Source organism: Vanessa atalanta, chromosome 7 (genome assembly GCF_905147765.1).
Source record: "Vanessa atalanta chromosome 7, ilVanAtal1.2, whole genome shotgun sequence".
Lineage (NCBI taxonomy): Eukaryota > Metazoa > Arthropoda > Insecta > Lepidoptera > Nymphalidae > Vanessa > Vanessa atalanta.
Window position 1 is genome coordinate 2,015,638 of NC_061877.1, and position 26,399 is coordinate 2,042,036.

The 26,399-nt window shown below is 32.9% G+C and overlaps 2 protein-coding genes across 4 annotated transcripts; both read left to right on the forward strand.

Annotated features, from left to right (window-relative positions):
- The first annotated feature begins 1,849 nt into the window (after window positions 1–1,849).
- On the forward strand, window positions 1,850–19,193 carry LOC125065130 (aminopeptidase N-like). Of its 3 annotated transcripts, none has more exons than XM_047672578.1 (15): window positions 1,850–2,193; window positions 6,906–7,105; window positions 7,788–8,425; window positions 8,550–8,705; window positions 9,078–9,398; window positions 9,603–9,786; window positions 9,979–10,214; window positions 10,591–10,771; window positions 11,568–11,763; window positions 12,582–12,856; window positions 13,043–13,239; window positions 13,622–13,789; window positions 15,767–15,980; window positions 16,177–16,324; window positions 16,644–19,192. In XM_047672578.1, exons 2-15 carry the CDS (start codon window positions 6,923–6,925, stop codon window positions 16,745–16,747), a joined length of 3,201 nt encoding a protein of 1,066 aa, XP_047528534.1. In that variant the 5' UTR covers window positions 1,850–2,193; window positions 6,906–6,922; the 3' UTR covers window positions 16,748–19,192. The 3 variants fall into 3 exon arrangements, with proteins under 3 accessions (XP_047528534.1, XP_047528535.1, XP_047528536.1); XM_047672579.1 differs by lacking the exon at window positions 1,850–2,193 and adding an exon at window positions 6,688–6,800; XM_047672580.1 differs by lacking the exons at window positions 1,850–2,193; window positions 6,906–7,105 and adding an exon at window positions 7,610–7,672 and having other exon boundaries at window positions 16,644–19,193.
- Window positions 19,194–19,985: 792 nt separating this feature from the next.
- Window positions 19,986–25,525, forward strand: LOC125065224 (transmembrane protein 181). The gene is made up of 12 exons (XM_047672730.1): window positions 19,986–20,281; window positions 20,366–20,469; window positions 20,886–21,044; window positions 22,041–22,143; window positions 22,556–22,709; window positions 23,070–23,150; window positions 23,838–23,937; window positions 24,454–24,581; window positions 24,683–24,829; window positions 24,902–25,004; window positions 25,085–25,309; window positions 25,389–25,525. Exons 1-12 carry the CDS (start codon window positions 20,124–20,126, stop codon window positions 25,523–25,525), a joined length of 1,599 nt encoding a protein of 532 aa, XP_047528686.1. The 5' UTR covers window positions 19,986–20,123.
- The last annotated feature ends 874 nt before the right edge of the window (window positions 25,526–26,399 follow it).

The window sequence follows — 26,399 nt, forward strand, 5'->3', positions numbered from 1 at the left end:
TATAGCGAATAATCATTCATTTTATCACTTTTATAAATATGAACACATGCCAAAATCGTATAAATAGCATAAATTATTCCGAGTAACCTAAAACATTTAAGGCAACTGCCTTAAGCTTACTTAAATAGACCGGGTTATATACTTACCTAAAAAAAGTGTACTATTGGATTTGAGAGGGAAGTTACTGTTACTTAATTTCGGAGGTACCTAAGCTAAGCATCCAGCGTTAAATAGAATATTAGGCAGTAGCACAACAGATTATTTGTTCTACTATTTATATAATATGAAAATCTTATTCTTAAATGTGAGTTAATTTAAAATATGTTTTATGAATTTAGGTATAAATAATAGTTATTAAATTTATATTTCGACTGAATATGTTGATGAAATCTATAAAAAATAAACATTATTATCAATATAATAATTACTATGATATTATCAAGCTAGCTAGCGACCCGCCCCGGCTTCGCACGGGGAATTGCATCCGTAGATTTAGTAACAGCATTGGCTGATACTAAATATTCTACAGAATGTCTTCATATACAACTTTCACAATTTTTTTGTCTTTAGACGATACAACCCGCTATGGGCTATAGGTCTATATTGACCTATATTAAATACGCAATATTTCTAAGTTACTTCATTAGATAAGGATTAATACTTTACTACTAAAAATCGCTTCAAGAATAAGCCATTATTTTTCGTAAAAAGTAAAGGATAAAAAATGGTTAATGTGGGTTATTCCTAAGAGAAAGACATATACCATCGAAGACTTTTTTAAAGACCCTTTCAAGGTGTACAATATTGTAGTACATTATTTTGATCTATCTCCTACGGTTCAGCCAGCGTTTGCAATGTAAGCGCAAAAAATGTTTTTATATACGACATCACTTCATAAACCTCCAAAGATATCAATGTTTCTCTACTATGTTGTGCATGCGTAATAGATGTAAACCTTCCTCTTTAATCAATCTGTCTATTAAAAAAAAAAACCGAATCAAAATCCGTTGTATAATTTTAAAGATCTAAGCATACATAGGGAGAGACAGCGGTGGCGACTTTGTTTTATACCTACTAGGTTATGATGTTCAGCAATATGCTCCTCTGAGCTGCGGTCTTCCCCGTCCCCCTTCTTGTAATTTTCGAGTTGTTGATTTTCTATAAGTAGTTTATATTATTAAAAAGTAGATGAATAGGGCTTTGAATAGGAAGATCATTATATAAAGTTTGGATAGTGCGGCTATTGCTTATAATTTTTATGGAATTATGCTTTATTGCATGCAAAGAGGGTAAAATAAAAATACAATTTTAAGGTAAACATAAAATATAATGTAATGATTTATTCTACCTTTGGGTGAAGGACATAATGATGATGTTATAAATGAATGAATTTAAAATGTTATAATAATAATGTAAAATAAATAAAATAACTACGTATTCAATATTTATAGGTAAATAAACATATCACAATTTTATTTATATATAAATTAATATATATATATATATATCATAATTCAAGTATATGTAATAAGAAACGACCAAAAACAAAAATAAAAACACGCGCGGAAGGCATTCACTTATTCGTTACTTTTACCCTGAAATTATAAAACAAATGTTAAAATATGGGGAATTAATACGTTGGTACGCAAATAATTACATTTACAACAATGAAAATAAATACGTATCTTCGTATATTCAATTTCAAATTACTCAATAATTAATTACTTATCTTAAAACTGCATAACAATTTTCCTTACAGAAAAATAATTGAATCCGTCAAACGTCATCATGCACTATCGCTCATATTAACGTCACAAGTAACGACAAATGAAAAAAATATAAGTGCTGCTTTAGTACACCATTACCCACAGACGCAAGGTCGGTCGTGTCACCGTTGTTATTATTATAGTTAACCATTTAAAACGATCTTCTCTCCGTAACATAATTCTTATTAATATCAGGAAATGAAGAATCAATTACAGGTGCGCGAGGGGTCAAAGTAAATCGGTCGATAAGCAAGTAAAACGCCCACAGATTGAATATCCACACCGCCATTGGTATTGCGCGCGCGTCGCTAGACACATTTGTTTTATTTTCATAAGATTTCCGTCGATATCTACGACTTTCGTTTGTTAAGTGCAGTGAACTGTGTTCTATTTCTTAAATTTTTTATTGGATTTATGCGGAGTTACGGTAATATTTTATTTTTTTATTTAACATGCTTTTATGAATATTTCGTTGACGTGTATTTAAGGATAAATTTGTTACATCAATAACTATTATACTTATTGTTTACTACATCACGGTGGTATTATTATCGCAATAAATTATCCATAGCAACGGGCTTATAATTTAAATAACACAAGTTATTCATAATAAATAATAAAAAATTAAATACCTCTTATAAATTTAACTGTTTTTATTTAGTAGCTAAATACAACCCTACATATATATACCTACCATTTAAGCGACACGTTTAAAAAACAAGTGTAAAAATCTAAGGTAAAATGTTTTTAAAACTTTGAATTTCGCACTTTATTAAATTTATTGTATGAGAAAAGAAATCGATAAAAACGATAATTCATAAATCTTACCAAGATTTATTGTAGTGCAGTAATAAAATCTAGGTAGGTAATGTTGCACGATGCCTATTAAGTACCTTAATAAGTAAACATTTACGTAAATAATTATTTTATTTAATGCTATTTTAATAATATTAATACAAATTAAACAATTTCAATAATAAAACATTTCGTATTGCAAAAATAAAATAAATAAATAATCGTTTGTTAGCTACTATTAATAATACAACTTACTTCAACAGTCTTCGCATTCATAGTTTAGTTCTGTTTCGTATTACTTCACAAAAATTATAAAATATTACATTTAACACTATCTTATTTAAAGTCTGTTGTAGTTCAATGTTAATTTGATACTAGCGAAAACAATAATTCGATGTCAGCTTAACCATAATATCTTACCAAATGTTAAAATGTTTTTAATGGTTCAAAATATAAATATTATTATAATTTTACACCCAAAATCTATAATATAATATTGTTCATGTGTCAATAATATAAATATTTATATATGTATATATATATATATATATTACCAGCTGAACCTGCGGCTTTACCAGGCGAAATTTATGAAACACAAGCCCCGTTTTACCCTTTAGTAGAAGTTCCGAAAAATCCGTTCTTAGCGGTTGTCTACACTCACCCTATAAGAAACCTACCTACAAAATTTCAAGTTTGTTGGTGTTATAGTTTCAGAGATTTCGTGATTAATCAATGAGTATTTCGCTTTTCAATACCTATATAGATTAATGCATGAACAATATTATAGTTTTTGGCTGCACAACTATAATAATATTTTTAATTTTTTTTTGTTAAACAAACGCTAGCCAAAAAGTTGTTCTCGACAATTTTTTATCTCATCTTAAACTTTATAGATAAAAACACTAATGTAATTAATTATAAGTTTTACTAAGTGCCCAGTGGTCGAAATTCGATCATAATAATTATTGATAATTTGAGGAAAATATATAGGCATATAAATTCTCATGAAAATAATGTTTATTTTATTAAATGTAATAATTTCGAGATATTTGAAAAATACGAAATCGTTACAAAATTGCACTATTAAAGAAAAAAATAAGTGAGTTTGGTTTAAGTTTGACGTAGACATACGATTTTTTATTTAATATAATGTATTTGCCAAATATAATGTTATATCTTAAATGTAACGTTAACGTTATGGTTTAGCTAACTCTCGATATAAAACTTTAACAATGCCAAATCTCACTCTCCCGTACGTGCAATATGCTTATAAAGTTTTCACGTATTAATAATAATATTATTGTATTTCTTCGTGTCAATGACCGTTTGGATAAACCATTTAAATCATATTAGTTACTGTATGTACTTTGAAAATAAGCAAAACCACGAAGTGAGACGTTTCTTAAAATTGATAAACTTGCATTAGTATTTTATTGTCCTTGGCCAAACTCGAGACTGCCCAACTGCGTAGCAGATAATATAGTGTGTGCACAATCACAGATGCTCTCTCGAATCCCTATATTCCCAAGTCATATGCGCAGATATTTGATAAGACTTCAATCCGGTACTGTCAGCCTTGTAAGCTAATAGAATTTGCTTCTCATGAAACCTTAAAAGAGATAGCAGACATTAATATCGGAACGTTAAATTACTACAAAGGCACAGGTCGTCAGGAGGCGACTTGCTTGGCTTTGTTATATTCTGCACTACAGATAATTCTTGGTTAATGTAAAATCTATAAAAAAAATTGTTCAAGATGTCATGTCCTCCCATTATAAATAGCTTCAGGTGTACTATTATGTATTTTAAAGATTAATCAAATGCGTCATTTCTAACTTCATACTTTTTGGTTTCCATTAGGTTACGTGCGGTAGTCAGAAAGATAACAAAATCCTATAAAATAAGAGTCAAAAAAATTGTTATAAATTTAAATCATTAATATAGAACGAATTGCTTTTAAAATCTTCAGTCGATTATTGAAAGCGAAGCGAATGTGGTAGTTAAAATCAAATTATTCTTATCAAGTAATGTCCTTAAGCATAACTGCCGATTCATCGCCGCCGCCTTACCAGCCTCTATTTTAATAGCAAGTTTAAAAGCAAGTCTCTTCATCGCAATTAATTTACCTTGGTAACAAGGCAGATTTTTGAAAAATTATATAACATCCAGACACACTATCATCCCATACTTAAATTTATCTTTCGACCCAATTTTTAAAAACGATGTAAAATCTTTCTTCATAAATCATCTCATGTTAGAAAAACTTTCAAACGTGGCAAACATTCATCCAAATTTTTGTATCCCAAATTTCACCCTCGTTAAACAGTGCATTTTCAAAAACACTATCCCGACAATTTTAAAACCTAAGCATTTGTTTCTATATTTAAAAGTTTCATCCCCATTTCACCGTCTTGGATGATGAATTATAATGAATTAGTAAACAGTTTTAACATTTTTTTATTCTTTATTAACGTATGCGATAGTAACTATATCAACTGTTGAAGTTTGAAATAAAGGTAGACCTAATTCTACGGAAAAAAAAATTATGCGAGTAAATTCGCAGGGATAAGCTATAATAAAAATAAAATCTTACCAAAGACGATAAGATAGCTAATTGAGACCATGAGACTTCAGAGCGTCACGCGAGTCACTACTTCCGTAATAGTCTTCAATTTACTTTGAACGTGGTCAACTGTATAAATAAATACCTAATTTTTCACAGGAAATAATAAATCATTTTCGAAAACTCGAAATTCCGAATGGGACTTTTCGCAACAAAAAATTCAAATTAAGGCGTATTTTTTTCCTCATAAGTAAGAGTAAACTGCGTCATACTTTAAACATGTTAAACGAGATCTTATTCATGATATTCACCAAATCGGTATTTTAGTATTACTCACTGTTTTGATGAATCGACCAAACTTCTGATCTCCAGCACTTACATTTCGAATGATATTTCGTATACTAAGAAGTAATAGGATAATTTTCAATATTTACCTAAGACACCTCTATATAGTAAGTATTATTGAGCTATGATTTTGTCAAGTGCTAGTCATTCTTTTTAATCTAATATAATGTTTAAGTAGTTTTAAGTGCACTTAAGTAGTTTCACGCATATATTAATATTAATAATAATATCAAAATTAATAATAATTAATAATAATCGTTAATTTAAAATTAATAATATTCAAACCAACAAACCATACAATTGCAATAATTCAAAATAGAACAATACAATTAAACATATATAACTATCTATAATATATAATTCTATGTCAATGGCAACATTTGATTTATTTACAAAAGATTAACCCACACCTGCTAATTGAAAACAGAGGTTTAGTTACACGACTATACGTGTAAAAAGTTGAGTTATTCAAACACGATAGAAGTAAATATTTTTATTGCTAAAATGTATTTCTTATTTGTTACCATAAAAATAACATTTCGTGTGTCTCGCATTTAGAGTCATCTATTCGTAAAATTAACTTAAACAAATAACAAAATAGGTTTTATTTAAGGTTCCTTCAATAATAATAATGAGAATGCCACCTAACACTGTCAACTTGTCTACTATGATTTAAAGATTTCCTCATATGCAATCAGAAAATAAAACGTATATACCTAGGTACTAAAATCAATAGACTAATAAACTGACACCAACACATATCGCATGAAAATAATATTAATCAATAAAACTATCTAAGTTTCTTTCTAAAAGTAAGTTCGTATTTTTTTTTAAATATTACATTTGACTAGATATATAATTGATAACACAATAATGGCTCACCTGTGCAAACATACCTCTTTATAAAAACTAACTCTTTTAAGCGGGTAAAATATCGTATCTAATGTTTGTAAGTTGTAATGGCGAACGTTATCTTGATATTGCCCGCATACGATTCGACACGCGGCAGGTGTGCGATGCAGTCAACATTAGCATTAGACAAGGATTCGGTTGTTTTATCGATATTCATACTGTTGATTACTTCGACATGTTAAATAAAAATGTGTTTCATTAACCGCCAAAAAACAGGTGATAGCGAATCCCGTACAAGGAATTATTAATATTTCTATATTTCTCTCAAACTACGCTATTTTTTAAACTTTTGTTGCTAAGCTGCAAGTAAAATTTCGTCCCAGCACAAAGTGCGGAGGGAGGCGAAAATACTCTCTCACCCCTAAAAACCGTCCCCGGCCTTTCCAATCCGAGTGCGATCATTGCAGGGATTTAATTGGGTAACAATACCACAAAAATAGCTTCTAATAATATTATTTATAATAAAGTAACATTTTTTCAATACTTCTATTGATTTTTAATGAGATACTTATGTTATGTTTCAGAATGACAAAGTTGCATAATGTCTTTATCGACGAGTCGTCAACAATTCCTAGCGTATGAATCTCATAGAGAACAGGATATACAATATGGAAGAAAAGGAGGCATATTTATTTCAACGTGCATATGCATCAGCTTCATTATCTTCGCAGTATTAACAGCTATACTTGTCGGCATAATTGTATACTATATCACATATTTTCGGGTGAGTTATTTATTTGTATATTACACGACCCAACCCAGTCAGAATATTACCACAGTCAAAAAACGACTATTTATTATATTATTTAAAAATAGGTATTAGTTATAATAAGATAAAAGGAGCTGTGTACTTAGTACGTTATCGAAATCAATATTCAAGGACGCTATTAACGTTTTTGTTAATGTCTATAAATTATCGGTATGGCCTTTGACATATGATTAGAAAAAGTATAACGTCAAAACTCAAAATAATGCAGATGACAATGAGTAATGACATAAGTCAGTTTACATTTTAAAGTCGCAAGGTGGACTTGTGTTTAGTGTTATAAAGATCGAATTTAAATTAAGATATTTTTTTCTATTAAAAAAACATGTTAAGAAGTGGAATATATAATATTTCCGCTGTTACTGTGATTTACCTATTTCTCACATAAGTTACACTAGTGAAACTATATTTAAAAAAATCATTTTAATATATTTATCATATTTAGACTAGATTTCATATTAAACGAAAATGTATATTTGCTTATTGTATTTTTTATTTTATTCAGTGATTTGTGTAACTAAAAGTGTGAGTATGTGTATAAAAATACATTATTCATATATCATTTTAAATTGAATTCTAAGTAATATAAATAAGATTAGTTTTTAAAAATTTTCAAAAATTCAATTTAATAATGTTACAGGTGTCACAACAAACTGAGGAGTATTGGGATGATGCTGAACCATTTGGACAATCTGGTTCACCATCACCAGACCTTCGACTTCCTACCTATGTAGTGCCAAGTTTCTACAGATTAAAAATCAAAGCAGACCTGGAAAACTCTTCATTTCATGGAGATGTTTACATAACTATAAAAGCTAATAAAAATGTTAAAGAAATAATTCTACACTCAAAGAACCTCAGTATTAATCCAAACGTTACCTTAACTGAACAAATCTATGAGAAAGTTGAAACGATACATACAACAAAAAAAATAAAAAGAGAAGTAACAAATGCAACTGCTGAAAATAATAACGCAACAACAGTCAATAATGAAACATTTGTATTTAATAATACAGAAGAGACATTAAAACCTATAACAGTCGGAGCTCATGACACAACAACAACGCAACCAATTGATACTCAAGTGACGCATAGTCATGTGCGTAACATCAAAATTACCTCTGTCGTTTTAGCTTCTGGTGATAGACTTATTCTGTCCCTTGCATCAGCCCTCACACCTGATGTGGATTATACATTACAATTGTCATTCGATGGTGCTATACAAAATTCATTAACAGGTTTTTATAAAAGTACCTACACTGAAAATAATGAAGTCAGGTGAATATATGATTGAATTTAATTTAAAGAAATAAGAATATTATTGAGAAAAAATATGTACATATTGAAATTAAGTTATTTATAAAATTTCCCACTTTATAATCTGGTATTAATTTCGTTACAGACAACTTGGTGTCACTCAGTTCGAACCAACCTCAGCCAGAGCAGCATTCCCATGTTTTGATGAACCAGCTTTCAAAGCAAAGTTTGAGATCAGTATTGGACACAGACAGAATATATCTGTTCTATCCAATATGAGGGTTGCCACTCAAGAAACAATGTAAGTAGTCATTTCAATCCTAAATAATATTATTGAAGCAGAAGTGATCCTTTTTTATTTATCACACATTAACATTATAACCATTTAATCTATCATCATAAAATTTTGCACACACATTGGAGGACATAGAGTACTTAACCATTGAGCACACATGTGGGCCAAGCCACAAACAGCAACTATTTGTAAATCATGCTTAAGACTTTTATTACAAATACAGAGTATGTTATTGAATGTTTAATTTAACTGAACTTAATTCTCTTTAAAATCTTAGAAAACCATTGAAATTTTTGCTATAAGTTAAAATAATAATACTAAACGTCAATTACATTATGTTTGAATTACGAATGAAAACATCATCCATTCCACTTTCAGTGAAGAAGAACCAGGTTGGCAATGGACCCACTTCGAAAGATCTGTAAATATGTCCACATACCTCGTTGCGTACGTCCTGTCGAATTTCAAAAACTTAGAAACTAGTTATCTCAGTAAAGACAATGTCACGAAGCCAATCCGTATCTGGACGAGACCTGCTTTACTATCCAAAGCAAATTACGCATTGACGATTGTTCCCAAGTTATTATCGTTTTATGAAGATGTTTTCGGATTACCTTATGCTTTGGATAAGCTGGACTTGATAGCGATACCGGACTTCTCCAGTGGAGCGATGGAGAATTGGGGATTGATCACATTTAGGTAAGAAACGTACTTGATATATTTATTAAAAACGGCAATTTAATGTCACGCTGCTGCAGGGGCCTCCAGCTGTCGAGGAGATGGTTTAAACCTAGTGCGTGTTTGACGTGCAAATTACAGAAAGAAATTGCGTTTAGTTCATGCTTCTAGTGTACATTAGGTATCAACAAATATTATATTTAATTCCATTTTTAATTTCCTTAGAGAGACGACTCTGTTGTTCGACGAGGAGGAAGGCATCCCGCGGGAGAAGCAGAACGTGGCCATCGACATCGCCCACGAGCTAGCTCACCAGTGGTTTGGGAACCTAGTCACCATGCGCTGGTGGAACGACCTCTGGCTCAACGAGGGCTTCGCCACCTACATCGAGTACATCGGCGTCGACCACGTGAGTCCCGAGATCTTAAACACATAGAAAGTTCTCCCCATATCTTAAATGGCCTACCCCGCCTACCTCAAATGGCTCAACCGGTCAGTAGATTATATTCAATAGCAACCGTAAAACAAAATACCTCGAGCACCCAAAGCCCCCCCAACCCAGACAGCCAGAGTAGCGTGAGAGTGTGAGCGCGGTGCGCAGGTGAGCCCGGCGTGGAGCTCGCTGCAGGCGTTCACGCGCGACAAGATGGACCTGCTGCGCAGCGACGCGCTGCGCAACACGTCGCCCGTGTCGCGGCGCGTGCGCGACGCGGCCGAGATCGCGCAGAAGTTCGACGAGATCTCGTACTCCAAGGGCGCCAGCCTCATCCGCGTGCTCAACCACACGCTGTCCGCCGACCTGTTCCGCAGCGGCCTGCTCGCCTACCTAGACGAGTGGTGAGTGAGACTGTCGTCTGTTCGATTAACTGACATTAAATATTTGTATAGAGTATTCATTTAAAGAAGCAATAAAGTTAAGAGCTTAAGTACAAGCAACATTCGTCTTATCAACATAAATGTATATCTTTCGAAAGAGACGGAGAGTGAGAAAGATAATGTGAGAGCTCATTCGCTTTCTTCCTCTCCTTTTCTCTTTTCAATTCAATTCAAAATTAGACATCGGATGGCTTCGGTGGTCCATATCTAGAGTAAGATTTCTCAAATATTTTGTTTGAAAAAAACGTAAAAAATATTTAATTTATAAACAAAAAATTAAATAACGTTGTTCCATAACGATAGACTATAGATCAGTTTTAAAAGACTGTAATTCTAGGAAATACCAAAATGCTGAAGAAAACGACCTCTGGAATGCGATGTCGAATGCGACAAAATCAGACCCTAATTTCAAAGACCTGTCCGTTGTGGAGTTCATGAACACGTGGACCAGACAGCCGGGGTACCCAGTTGTCAATGTGCACAGAAATTACACCACGGGATCTGTTATTTTCCAGCAGGTAATAACGGGATCTGTTATTTTCCAGCAGGTTTAAATATACAACTTGATAGACTAAGTTTATTCGTAGAATGCCTGTATGAATATATCAATTTGTATAGTTACACAGCGATGTTGTCAAAATCTAGTTGAGTTAAATAAAATGTATTAAGCCAGAAAATAAATGTATTAAACAAGAATAATTTTTATACTACAATTGCCTTTTTTAGACTGCTTTTTTCTGAAAATAAGTCTATATACAAATCAATTGAGTTTTTTGATTTTATTAATTAACTTTTTGGTTGAAAAAGTGGTAATAAAAGTGAAAAAAGAGAGTTGCCGTGTGACAACCCATTGGGACAAAGTTGCTATCTTTACATATGTATTAAATGTAATAAATGACAAACACGGACAGAGGGGAAGACCTCCTGGAAATGGCACAACGCTTTTTCCTTATAATTTCTGCCAGTTCACTCTACTGCAAGCCGTGTAAAATATTCAAAACTTCTTATATTTTTTATGGCTAATTTCAACAACTGATCAAATACTATTCTAATATTACTAAATATTTAAATTACTATATTAAGGTTAAAGAACTTTATTTCACATAAGAATTTTACAATTCACTTAAATGAGATTACAGAATATTATATACTAGATTACAAAATTTAGAGTTCTCGTATCTTGGAAGCATGCATCACACAGATATAACTAAACAAAGAAGAAATTTAAATACATATTTTATAAAATTATTTTAAACAAAGTATAAACAAACTTACAATTTTATTATTATAGGTAATATTGATATTGTATTTCAGAAATTATTTACAAGCTCAGAAGATGGCATCATTAAACCTGATCGACTTTGGCATATACCGATCAGTTTCACCACCTTGGACACGCCTACTAGCAACTGGACAACTGGACCCAAACTGTGGCTGAAAGATAGGACTATCACTACCACTCTACCATTGAATGCTACGCAAGCTCTGTACGTCAATGTTGATGCTATAGGTAAGTTTTGTCATTTATGTAAAAGTCAAAACCTTTTTTTAGTATAGTAACATTAGACTAACTGATTGATTGTCCAAAAAAAAATTCCCCCGGTTCGAAGAAAAACGCCTCGGTCCTGTGAACATATATAATTGTAGTTATGTGCTATGACAGTGCGTATAGGTTTTTTGGCAATTATCAAAAGCGTACTCGCTGCTGCACGTTCTTGCTAAATTTGGGCGACATCTGTGACCGCTGAATGTTTAAGATAAAAGCATGATCGGCTGCTAATAAGATACGGCAAAACTGCTTGCTGTTGCAAGCCAACAAATACATTTTTTGGTTCTGGAATAACAACCTGGACTCACTCTGTCGTTACCAATACGTATCTTAAAAGCAGACTAGGTAATTTTAGTTAAGCGTATCCAACCAATCAAGCACAGAAACCAACCCAATGACGATTGCATCAATTCTGCAAAATCTCCCATATCCACAATCAATCCATATACACAATTCGTCGATCGTCATGGGTAGAGAGTACAATTAGATGTATCATAACGACAATATTGAAGAAGTATCAAACTCACGACTCGTCTCATTGCTCAAGATATAACTTAATTAAAGCAGAATAAGGGTCTATATATATAAGTGTTTGTATTGATAGATAATCATACGAAGATATTTTTTGGGGTCATAACCTTCGGTTGTATACGCAGAACACGTTACTAAGGTTTCATCACAATAGGCTGTATAGTTTAGTAAAGCATAGAGGAAACATACAATTCATTTTCATTTATTAAATTTATGAAAGCTATTAAAGTTATGAATATTTATTCCAGGCTACTACAGAGTAAATTATGATCAAAGGAATTGGGAGCTCCTCAGCGCTGCCCTCAAATCGGGCGCCGTCGACAACCCGATACTGAAAGCGCAGCTCATCGACGACGCCTTCAACCTGGCCAAAGTGGGCCAGCTGAACTACAGCTACGCGCTCGGCCTCACCACGTGCGTGATCGACGGAGAGGACTCCAGGATCGTATGGGAACTGTTGCTGAACAACATGGCCTTCTTGAAACATAACCTACGAGCGACTTCCGGTTATACTTATTTTCAGGCAAGTTCGTGTATTCCATACTTCAATATAAATACAAACGCGAAACTAACTCTCTCTCTTTCTCTCTGTCTGTATGTATGATTTCTAATTTGAAAGTCACGGTAAGTCTGACCAGAAACTCCACTAAGAATCCTTAAATCTGATGTTCTGTCGTTTTTACAAAAACAAAAAATGATTCAATTACAGGATTACATGAATATAATTCTCAAAAAACAACTGGAGCGACTGAACTACGGACTAGATCAGCCCAAAGACGACAACGAATCGTTCTTGGTGGAGAACCTTGTGGTGTGGGAGTGTCTCATGGAATCCCCGCGCTGTCTGCAGTGGGCACGACGACTCTTTGAGGACTGGACCAGCAGACCAGATATGAATGACAATCCGTAAGTTATACTATAGGAAGGCCACCAAAGCCATAGCAATTTACCCACAGACATTTTAAGAAACATAACTCCTCAAATCATCAATGCGAAAATATTATTGAAAATTTACTATCTATCAATATTTCGATGTTCCATTATACAAAAGTTCATTAATACTGTATACGATACAAATAAAATTGTAAATAAATAAATAATTCATTCACGGGTTATATAACCATTAACTCTCGTTTCTCGAAGCTTCAGCCTATTTTTTTTTTTAAAGTTTTACAAATGGTAATTGTAATGCCCCTGTTTTAAATGTATTAACTTGCGTTTTGAGTTTATTCAAATTTCACCCGACACCTGTTGTGTGTGTGTGTGAGTGTATGTCAAATATTTCCAGTATACCAAACTACCTCCGGTCTCTCGTCTACAACATGGCGATCAAGTATGGCGGAAGAAGGGAATTCGACTTACTGTGGGACATGTTCGAGAACTCAACGGACCCGAATGTTAAGAGTTTGATAATCAGCAACCTGCCGAGTACAAGGGATGAATCGTTACTGAATCTGTGAGTAAGATGCTTTAAGTTTTTTTTGCTTTCTGGACCCTTTGGGCTAGTGTCGCCCCCACTTCTAAACAAACTTTAAGCTTAAAATTACGTAAAAAGGAATAATAGTAATTCCTTAAATAAAATTAGGACATTGCTACTAGTCTTTTAATAAAGAATAATTCTAACCAGAAGCTTTTATATGAAATTTATTATATATTATATTTCAATTCAAAAATTACGGAGTCTAATAAAACACGTCGGCTTTTCGTATTCAATAGACCAATAAAACTGAGGCACACAGTCAGTAGAGGACGCCACTTGTACCTTAAGCATAGATAAAAATAACATTTTGTTACCTCAGACTAACAGAGTCCCCATATAAAATTTCAATCTCTATTTTACCCTTCATTTTGAAAATTCCCTCTGAATTTGCAAAAATCCTTGGCTGGTGAGCTTCAATGTCGCGAGATGAGTTATCGTCATCAGCCAATCACAATCCACTACTGGACATAGGCGTCTCCCGCCGTTTTCCGCCTTCTACATCCAGTCTAATAGCGGGCTGGGAGGAATCTTCTCCGGAAATCCTCCTTTCTGATTTTATCCTTCAAAAACGCTCTGAGCATAGCTCGCTCTACCTTTAACTATGAATTTGTAGGCTATGCCTAAGTTAATGCCAACGTTTGGGCCACTCAAGTCATGGCAGATAAGCCGTATTGGTTGAAATATTTCGTTTCCATACATATGGCTTGCTATTGTGTGAGCCTCTTAAAGGTTTTTTGGTACTCTGTGATGATAGTGATTTTTTTTATGATATCGGTAGGCGGACGAGCAAATGGGCAACCTGATGGTAAGTGGTCACCACCGCCCATAGACAATAGCGTTGTAAGAAATATTAACCATTCCTTACATCACCAATGCGCCACGAACCTTGAAAACTTAGATGTTACGTCCCTTGTACCTGTATTTACACTGGCTCACTCATCCTTCAAACCGGCAAACTCAAACTCAACTCAAATTCCTTTATTCAATATAGAAGTATTACACTTTCTTATTGATTGTCAAGTTAAACACTACCACCGGTTCGGAAAAAGAAAAGAACCTGAGAAGAACCGGCGAAAGAAACTCAGCGGGACTTTTTTTTTACGTCAAATTAATTATATACATAATTATATATGAGTAGAAACAGCCAGGAGGCGATCGTTTCATTCCCAAGGTGTGCTATCAAACATAAACTCACTAATTGTATAGTAACCTTTCGCACACAAGCGTTCCTTAACAATTTTTTTAAATTTCGCAACAGAAGCATTTTGAACGCTTTCTGGGATCCTGTTGTAGAAGCGTATACATTGCCCCACAAAAGAGTTACTGACTCTATGCAGTCGAGTAACAGGAGTAACAAGATTGTGTTTGTTCCTTGTACTAACGTTATGAGAATCACATTTTCTCATAAAAACATTAATATTTTTCCGTACATACAAAACATTACAGAATATATATTGAGAAGCAACAGTCAATATCTTAATTTCTTTAAATTTATACCTCAAAGATTCCTTGGCTCCCAGGTTATAGATTGCGCGAATAGCCCTCTTCTGCAGCACAAATATAGTATGGATAGCGGCTGCGTTACCCCAAAGCATAATACCGTACGACATTATACTGTGAAAGTAAATGAAATAAACTAGGCGAGCCGTATCAACATCGGTAAATAATCTAATTTTTTTGACCGCAAATGCCGCAGAACTCAGTCTACCCGCCAATCTGTTTATATGGGGGAGCCACTGTAATTTGGCATCAAGAGTAAGGCCAAGAAATTCAGTTGTTTCAACTGGATCCATCGATTCCCCATTGATAAGTACAACAGGCACACAATAATACTGTTATAGACACAACAAGTTGCTGTTTGGCGGTAAAATATCTGATGAGTGGGTGGTACCTACCAGCATTTTAGAGAGAATTGTATAAGTAACGAGGTGTTATTTACCTCCGGCCCGGCAGGCTGCTGGAGCGCTCGCTGGGCCCGCTGGGCGCGCAGTACGCGACGAGCGCGTGGGGCGTGGAGCCGCCGGCGGGCGCGCGCGCGGCGCAGCGCTTCCTGCGGCGGCACTTCGCGCGCGTGCAGGCGCGCTTCGCCGCCGTCGACGCCTTCTCCTTGCAGGCCGTGCTCAACGGCGCCTTCGGGTTCATGACGGCGCAGGACGAGCTCGACAGCGTGAGTCGCTTTCGGATGTGCAGGGGGTCCATCGCTCCGCTCGGTACCGATACGATTTGTATAGTCTAGTTTGTGGACGCATCCGTTTCGATACATGTTCAGTATCGTTTTCTACCGAACGTTCTATTTATGATTAAAAAATTAAATTCCTTATTCAAAATGTAGTAAAGTTTAAAATATATTTATATGGCCACAGATGAAACAATTCGCGTTGAAACACAAAGAGGAGTTGAAGCCGATGTCACAAACCTTACAGAAAATAGTCGACTCCGCGACTTTGCGCATCAACTGGATCAAGGAGTACTCGGAAGGGATCAACCAATGGTTCAAAGGCTACGTCATTGGTAACGTGTCATAATTAATTTATATAAAATTACTAGAAACCGGTCGTTAAATTACGATATGTGTCTATGTTAAAGCCTTTAGACACCATTATAACTTATACTAGGCAACAAGAGAGGGTAGACGTTTTAAAATTGTAAGCATAACTTTGGACTGTTATAAAGAGTAAAAGGCGCAAAGGAAAGAGGAACAAAGGACAAAACACTGCTATTAAAACTCGGTACAAGTCCAATATAAAAAGTATATATGCTTCTTACAGTACCAAGTTTTTTTTTTATATCATTCGTTTGATACCATAATTAATTAAATATTTATTTACAGCTCACAAGGCGAATAAGTCGAAAACAACCACGGTATCACCAGGTTTAACAGGAAATGACACCTTCATTAATGAAACAGAAACGATTACAACGTCTAGTCCCTAACAATGCTATGCAATAATTAAGACCCATATTGTACGGATTAAGTTTTTTTGGCGATAAAAATGTAAGTATTTTGATGTTAAAATATGTTAATAATAAACGGCTTAATAATAGTAGTTCCTAATGAAACATCAACGATTTAACCTATTAATGTTGCTTGGGGAGTGATTCTTTAAATAATGCCGTCTTCTTCTTTCTAATGTCAAATCTATGATGAGAGAAAGAGATAAATCTATATTTAACTAAACACCCGCTAAACAATTCTTATAAGTAAGACCATTAATAATAATTTATAATAATTCAGGTGTTTTAGCTTAATAAATTATATGATTACTAAAAAAGACCTTTTCAAAAGAGGCTTTTATATTATACATAGACTACAATGAATAAAACTTAGTGTACTATTTTATTGTGAAAATATGTGTGTAAAGTTTCAGCTCAATTTGGTACTGTTCAAAGATTTTACACAAACTTACTTATAAGTGTAGTTAGATAAAAGCTTGTAGTGAAGGTCCTGTCATGACATAACGCTAGAAAAGATGAACCAGAATGTGTTGCCATTGAAAAAAATAATTATTTATTTAATTTTTATTGTTTTGGAAAAAAATATTGAATTAAAATTATCTCAACTTTAGAATAAAATATATGGTTGGTGTTTACTTTATGTTTTAGTTTTCTATTAAAAGACAAGGAAAAAAGTGTTCAAACGTACTTACATAAAAGTGTTCTTAACATAATAATTTGTTTATTTCAATCGAATCTATGTAGATAAAAATTAATGTACTAGAATTTATTTACAAAGTGGTGTAATAAACCCAAAGATATTTATTTATATAAAAACACTAAATTTAATAAGTTTATGAATAAGTTTTTATGCTATAATTTGTATAGTGTACGGTGCTCTCTTAGCATCGAAGAGTTTTATTATGTTTAGTAAAAAAAGTAATTAAAAGTCATTTATATATTTCAAATATAATGTATTAATATACTTGTCGCAGTAAAATAGAAATTATATGAAGTTCTAATATCCAAAATAATGCAACTGTCGTATATGTGGAAGCAGCGTTGAGTATCTCGTGTGGTTACACAAATGTGGCCGTATCTTTAAAGAAGACACCTCGCCACGGTTCTATCACATTCGATACCTATAAATTAAAGCAACGATTTAATCGCGCACAATATTTTAACAATATTTATAACTAATAAAAATATAAATTAAAATGTGTGTACGTTCGCCAATAATTCGTGTACGCTTTTGTTGTTCTTTGGTAAGTTCTTCACTTATATTTAATAACTTAAAAATAAAATGATAATACGGCCATTAGTGACAGATTTTCCAAGCATAGGGTGTTAACGCCTACGAATGTCATTTCCTAGTTCATTTTTGCAAATTAGTTATAATATACTAATATGGTACACTCACGATAATTATCATAAAAAAAAATGTGTGAGTCACGGAAAATCCGGTAAATGTGAAACGTTGAAACCAATATGCAAAAAGGGCACAATTAAAAAAAACATAGATTTTAGTAACTAAAATGAATAAGAACATTGAGTTAATATGTTTCTTATTATTATAGCAATTAAGTGCATAGTGTCAACGCCACACATACACAAAATAGAAACGGCGGTCGGCGGGCTATAACGGCATAGAAAGCCTCTGCCGTCACGGCTTACGAGTTGGTCTTACCCCTCATGGCGCCCTTAATAAATGTTTCACATCAAAAACAATGGCATAAAATTATTAGAACTTTAAAATGCATATATTATTATTTATTTAATAGATGAGAAGGCGATCATAAATAAATATATTCTGTTACGGCCACAAACGCGATCTGGAAAAAAAAATTGCTCCCTAAAGGCTAAATTAGTACAAACCGTCGCTCTACGTTTGTCCCTCAACCTGCTGGTAAATCTGCCAATGTTGGTCATATCAAGAATCCTGCATGAAATTAATTCGTTTTTAAAGTTTCCATTACAAGACGATGAGAACTAAAAATTGGTCACAGCTTAATAATTAATGATAAAAAAAATATGTATGCGTCCTGTTCTATGGTCTTTATTCCAAGATATATAATGTACAAAAAATATAAACACAAAAAAATCATGAAACAATTCTTGTACATATTTTTTTATGCTATCTGTGCAATAAGCTATACGTCCTAAGTTATGTTTTTTAATATAAATTATTTAATTGTTTATTACATTTTGTTAATAAATATAAAGAAAATCTTTACTAATTTTCTTAGTTACTTTTGCATCATGTGTAATATCTGATATTAATTGATCTGTTTATGTTTAACACTTACATAGTATTACCTTACACGTAGTTCCGTTTTAATTGTTATTAATATTCTGAAGGATCTTACTTGTATTCAATTTCAAAATGTCGCTAATTATAAGAAAGTTGTTTAAATTTCAAATCTTTGTTAAGCTTACATTGTGTTTTATATTGTAATTATGGAATAAAATCACATTGTATTTCGCAATATTATTTTTATTTAAATATCTATCCATATTATGAAAATTTATAACCATTTGAAAAGTTCAAATTGAATTCTTTGTACCCTTCGTATTTTTTTACTCTCATTGAGAACTAACTTTTTCTATTTTCTTCTAAAAGTTGTTCATTTAAGAAAAAACCCTAAAGTCGTAGTAAATAAAAGTATTACCATATTTAGATATATCACGTACTTAGACCTGTCCTATTTCGCTTATCGGAACTTTATTATTAGATTTCTTTTAATAATCATTAGTTACTTTTTTATTATTAAACAAATTGTGATTTTAGCTATTTTTTTATATCATAAATTGACTTATATGAAAGACTCAAGAATAACTCTTATAGTTCGAAAAACTTACAGAATTTAAGTTTAAAAGAGTTATTTTATAAATTCCTTACAAGTTTCCATAAGATTTTCTAGAGTACATATCGATTATAGAGACGCAATTGTTTTTCATATGAATTTAATAATTCGTTGCCTAATTTCTTCAAACCTTTCAAACTTGGGCGCCAGTCTCGTTATCTCTATAAAATAAAATCAATAAAAGCATAGACGATAACTATAAAACACTGCGGATTTCAGTTATAAAATATAATAAAAGAAATATTTTATTAATTGGTATTAATTACATTATAAACATTATTAATGGAAAACATTCATAAATTAGGAATACTCGAAATAGGTCATACGATGGGGACACGTCATTATCCAACATGGCGTCTTGGTGGCAAGCCCCGCGAAAATCAATAATGCTTGTAAACAAGTATGTAAGGAAACAATTCGCGTATTTAGCGTTTTTTACAACGCAAGTAATGTATAGTGCGTCTATTGCTTTATAATATATAATATATCGTTGTAAAATATAGTACAAACTAATGGCAATCATGGATACCGCAAATGTTGGATATTCTTACCATCTGCCTACAGGCGGATGGAACTACAAAATACGCAATACGCTGTCACAATTCAGTGATCTATTTAGCGAGTTTAATAAGTATATTGCACCTGCATATCACCACGACCGCTGTGAAAGGTAATTTATTTAAATAATTCATAGATATTTTTACTTAAAACTGCGTTTGATTGAAAAAAATATTCTTTTTTTTTGTCCTTTTAGATCTGTCCAAATGAGGATTTATTCGATGCACAAAGGGGAATTCGTGATGGTTTTTATAGCATTTTTTGCTTGCTTCGGTCTGGGTGTATTTATAGGATTAGCAGGTTTGCAAGAACACTTTTCAACTCACCCATAATCATCCATGTTTACATTATTATATATGATTATTAATAATAACGTGTTTATCGATAATGGTTGTATTTATTTTAGAATTTGAGATTTGCAGAAAAATTACTGATTGCAATTACACGCAGTGGAAATTAAACGGTGTCCTTTCCATTCCTAGATTACTATGCTTATTAATATATTACGATACATTTTTCATAACAAATTATAATAAGAAAACAATATTTTAAGGGCTTTCATTTAATATTTTTTTTTATCGCAAACTTTAAATTTATTTCTACCTACGTTATGGAATCTACTAATACTAATACGTAGATCTCGATTTATTTATATATGATACTCTGATGTGATGATTTACTAAGAGGGGTCATTTAACTTGAGTCTACACCCGTAGGTCCGTCCCCAACGTCCACTACGTCGGTGTCCGCCACGAGCGTGGTCACCAACTCCAGCGAGATATTCCGCGGGCCCTTCCGCCTGCGGAGCCCGGCGCTCGGGGCGCGCGTGCAACAACTCTGGCTGCTCGCCGAGATACTCACCGACAACAACGATGGCGAGTACCCTCCGACCGTCAAATACATCTAGATGAATTGCTAATTGCGTTGTGTTAAAAAAAAATATATTTTTAGGAAGCTAGGAAAGGTTAAATGGGCCCCGAGACGTGCTTTATAGAGACCCAACATGGCTGAAACAACACTTTGCCTTTACAATCTCAAATAAATAATTATTAAAAGAACATATTCAAGATGGACGGTTCGGTTTTTATTTAGAAGAATATTTCTGTAATGTGTTAATACGTAGTATTCGCTTGGTATAGTGTTGCATGAGGATAGTACACTATCGATAGTACTGCAAAAACCATTATTTTTAACCTAAACTATATAGTCCAAAATTATCGATACTATCAACAGTATCGCTACTACCAATAGATTTGCTTATAGAGAGCTGGTATTGCTCGAAAGTCAATAGTATTGCTCACGGAGAGCTACCGATACTTTCGATAGTATCGCTAGTATTGATCAAAACGATACTATCGATAGTATTATCGATATCCTGAATAGTTTCCGAGGTCAACTGTCGATAGTCAAACTATAGATAGTTCTGCAACGCTAGCTTGGTATATAGAATTGCAGGCGCCGGTATCAAACAAACGCCGCGCGCCCGTGCGGCGCCTACACTCGCGAACGTCGGAACACGAACGGCGTCTTATTTAAGAGAATAGTCATTGGCTCGATATGTATAACTCAAAAATAAAAAATGCCAATTAGATGCAGAAAAAAAATTATAAAAAAAATATCAACTCCTAAAAATATTAAATAGGATTGTTAATTTCAATATGATTCAAATTAATTTTATAACCAAAATATTACTTACTCTAAAATGTATTTATTGGTCCTGACTCAATTATAAAAAGGTTAAGGTCGCCTTCTAATCGCGAGCGAATAAAATGTTATCTCGAAGGACCTTGAGCAAATCGTAAATATCTTAAAATTTAAATATTTTTATTTCGGTTTAATTTGCTCTTTAAATGTGCCATTCCCTTTTCCAGAAGAGATATTTGATAAGAGTTTTCAAATAAGTATATCAATAGACGGCGTGCTCAGTGATCACACCAACATTAATCTTATACCAGAGTCGGAGGCTACTAATAGGTAAGTACAAGTATAAAGGGTAAATAAAAGTCATAGACATTCCAATTACACTAGCTTCTTAGGCAAGAACTCAAATATAATCTAAATATAAAATACCTCTTTTTTCTCCAACTTTTGGTATTTTTTTCACCACGTTACTCCAATACATTATCTACGGGATACACATGTGGAAGAATTTCATTGAAATTAAACACGTGCAAGTTCCCTCACGATATTTTCCTTCACCGTGGAGCATGAGATAAATTATTATTGACAAAAATTAAGCATATGAAAATTAGATTCTTTCACGGTTTTGAATTTCGAATTAATTATCGGGTTTTGAATTTCGAAACATCGGTTTATTGACCTCTATTATTATCATGAAGTAATACAGCTCAAGCACACAATAACTTTTTATTTTTTTTTATTCAAGGACCCAACATTTAAAATGCAAGAAACAAGTTTGTGAAGAAGTGATGGTTTTACACCTAGGTTCCTTAGAGTATACACATTACATTCTTAATATGAAATTCTACGGATTAAAAGAGTTTCATAAGCGATACTACATACGAGAAATTGTGTTTTATGTAAGTGATTATTTGTTTCAATTTTATAACGACTATAGTAAGTATGACGATTATAAATCTAGCGTAGCTAGATATTAGGCCGTAGATCTCGAAGTCTTGGGTTCAAATCCCAGTTTAGCTCGATAAAAAGTTATTGGGTTTTTCTATCGCAAAATATCAGTAACAGCCCGAAAATCGGTCAAGACGACATTATGTTAAATTCGAAAATAGATACAAACTTAATTGACAATACTTTGATTTGAATCCTGAATGAAATCTTTAATTTCAAACTAAAAACCAAGTATGTGATATTTATAAATTTATTGATGATACAAAATAAAAAAAAAAAACAATTTTATATTAAAATGTATTTATTTCCAGTTTAAAACCTACAACCCAGCGTTCACTCAGATGGAGACGTGGTTCCGTTTCATATTTCTTCTCACGACGTTCACAGTAGCCGTGAGTTGATCTTTTGTTCGTACAGTTAAATTGACGTCCTAGATCTAGGAATATACGAATGCAATCAAATGCCGGATTTTGTTCGTATTGGTATTTTATAAATACACAAATTACTTATTCAATGCGCTAAGTAATATGCTCGGAGCTAAAACACTGCTTCAATGCGGGTTGGTGGAGACTAACATGATAAATTTAGAAGCACTTTATTTACTATGATCAAGAATATATTTTATCCAGACTAAATATACAATTAAAAAAAAAGACATTAAAATATTTATTAATGAAAACGAAAATTCAAAACTACCGTCAAAAAGCGAAAATGCCTGATTCTTAACTGTATGCTTATGATTACGGACATAGATAGAATTGTTTATTAACGCATCCCGACATCGTATTGTCGTAATTTAATTTTTTTATGTTAGACCTTGCACTAGCTTCGCGCAATTTCACCGACGTGCGTACTTTAATTTTGTCCCGCGAAGGTGTCGCCATAACGTTATGTAATATACAATCTATCTCAATAAATAGACGCTATCTTCAACAATAAACTGTTCATATTTATAAGTAAGCATACAAAATATAAAAAAGTTCCAATAAATAAGGTTCAAGTATTATTCAGAAAGTTTTATTTAAACAAGAAGCGAAAGGAAATGTCGCCCTAATACATTTAATTTTCTTAAATTCCAGTGTTGGTTCGCCCACACGCTAAGAAAGTATTCCACGCAAGATTGGGCCATCGAACAGAAATGGCTCTCTATATTATTGCCATTACTATTACTTTATAATGGTACGTAATTTTTTACTTTTATTATAAGTAGTTTTTTTGCATAATATTTTTGCACAGTTTTCGCTCTATTCGCAAGGTATCGTGGTTATTAAGTATTAATATAGTGTAAGTATTTACTATTTAGTTATAGTTGAATTTTGTTGATTTATGTATTTGTTGAATGTGCGAGATACCGGTTTATTTAAAGTTCGGCTACTTGCATTTGTAGAAAGAAGAACTAAAACTTTATAAATATATTTTATAATATGTTTAATCAAAGACTGCATCTTTGGTCTAGACTAGCTTATATGCAGATCGAGGACCTTTCAAATCGTAGGTTTGGTCAATAAAGACATCCTGGACTTTTCCAAGAAAATCGCAGTAACAGTCATAAATTTGGATTATTTCGCAATTGAACCCTCCCGTAACCTGCACAGTTGACTATTCTCCTTGGAAAAAAGCCGCTGTGAACCAAATCAATCAGATGGATATTATCATCATCGGAAAATACAATATAGTATGATATTTCTTTGGCAGATCCAATATTTCCTCTACGCTTAGTATCTGGAGGATGTTTCGCGCCTCTGCTGGATACAATTTTCCAAACGACATTCCTGGCATGCGTACTGCTGTCTTGGCTCGCACTTTATCACGGCCTAAGACAAGTAAGATTATTAGTTCATTCATTACAATGAACCAATTTAAATGAATGAATGAACCGATGAACTTCACACTCGTTTACCTAATAATTACCTGTGCATTTCAGAATGAAAGAGGTTTTGTATCGTTCTACCTGTTCAAAGTGATCGTGGTAGGACTCATGTGGGTGCCCGCCATGGTGGTGGCGGTATGGCAGAAGTATTACGCGTACTATGACCCCACATTCAACTATTATATGAATCCTAATTACCCTGTAAGTGTCTGGATAATTTTTTTATATCTAATAAAATGAATATTCCTCATTAATTTTATCATTTTGTTTCAGGTAGTAAAAATCATGTTCTTCGTTGCTGTTACATTATACTTCCTATATTTGCTCGTACTTATTATTAAAGCCTATAGTGATTTAAGAAACATGCCATTTTTTGGTAAGAAAAAACATCTAACATTTTAATTTTATGTCGCCAGTACTTAACATATTTTTCGTGACTAGTTATTTTTGTTCTAGACATCAGACTGCGATGCCTATCGATAATAGTTGGTACAGTCACGTTTATTACTACGATACTGGCGCTCCACTCTTGGGGACCGGCCGCCTTGCAGGACCACTGGGCTTCCCAGCCGAAAGTGCATTACGACACTTCCGCGCCGTTCATGGCTTTATACGGCCTTTTTAACTTCAAGATGTATATATTAGCTTACTTATTCTCCCCCGGAAGTGGTTCTATCCATGGTAATTTTAGATATATATATAATTAATATTCATATGCATAATTAAGTTTACTGTGATAATATTTAATTTTTTTTTCTAGAAACTGCTATTACCAAAGATAATCCAGCTTTTTCTATGATCAACGACTCAGATGAAGAAGTTATCTATGGCTCTGATGAAGAAAGTAGACGTCCTCTTAATTCGCATTCTCATAGAGCGAACAGTGAAGATATATGATTAATTATGTTTTTCAGATATTATGTAATTTTTCTTGTTATAAAATAGAAAATGAAAGACTTCACTTTTCCTTTATTTCTATTCCAATATAGTATAATATCGATTGTTCCTTAGCTATATACAATTCTCTTAGATAAGATTACAAAAAAAAAATACAACTTAATTTTTATCTGATGAATAGATATTATGTCAATCTAAGTAAAGAAAAGCACTTTTACGAGACTGTAACAAATTAACTAAATACTTCACCTTGAGCTTTTAAGTCTAATCACAATTAATACGCGTACCAAAATTAATATATCAAGTGACATTTCTTTATTTAAATTCACATTTGGGTTGCCATAACATTAAGATTATTATAAACAAGTAAATAAAATAAAGTAACTACTAACCAATAGGCACTTTCGTTTTGTAGCAAAAACTTATTCAAACGTCTACCTGGTTTTACCTTACACCGGCTACCATTCGCCATATTTATATTTCTTTATATGTCATGACTAACTCTTAGGATTGCGAAATGCGAATAAGTATTGCTGCTTAGTATTTTATTTAAAATTTTAAGGCCTCAATAGTCGATGACGTAAGGATGAACACATGATACGAACACATTTTATGCCTTAGTTTTAAAGATTTACGTCAAAAAATGTCAAAAATGACTAAAACATTGTAAGTGTTTTCCCAGCAACTTTACAAAAAACGTCAACAAAATACATCAAAAATTTGAACATGAGTAATTATTTATACCGATTATATTGCAACTATTAGTGACGTTGTGTGCCCAAATTGAGTGTTGATAAGAAACAGATTTTAATTTAAAGTATGTTAACAATTAACAAAATCCTATCTATTGTTTTAAAATAATGTGCCTACAATA

Excerpts from the sequence above, each read along its gene's own strand:
- LOC125065224 (XM_047672730.1), top strand. The coding sequence starts at position 20,124 with ATGGCAATCATGGATACCGCAAATGTTGGATATTCTTACCATCTGCCT. Across the intron at positions 22,710-23,069 it reads TACGAGAAATTGTGTTTTAT|TTTAAAACCTACAACCCAGC; the intron begins GTAAGTGATTAT and ends ATTTATTTCCAG. Across the intron at positions 25,310-25,388 it reads CGGAAGTGGTTCTATCCATG|AAACTGCTATTACCAAAGAT; the intron begins GTAATTTTAGAT and ends TTTTTTTTCTAG.
- LOC125065130 (XM_047672578.1), top strand. The coding sequence starts at position 6,923 with ATGTCTTTATCGACGAGTCGTCAACAATTCCTAGCGTATGAATCTCAT. Across the intron at positions 8,706-9,077 it reads GTTGCCACTCAAGAAACAAT|TGAAGAAGAACCAGGTTGGC; the intron begins GTAAGTAGTCAT and ends TTCCACTTTCAG. Across the intron at positions 13,790-15,766 it reads GATGAATCGTTACTGAATCT|GCTGCTGGAGCGCTCGCTGG; the intron begins GTGAGTAAGATG and ends CCGGCCCGGCAG.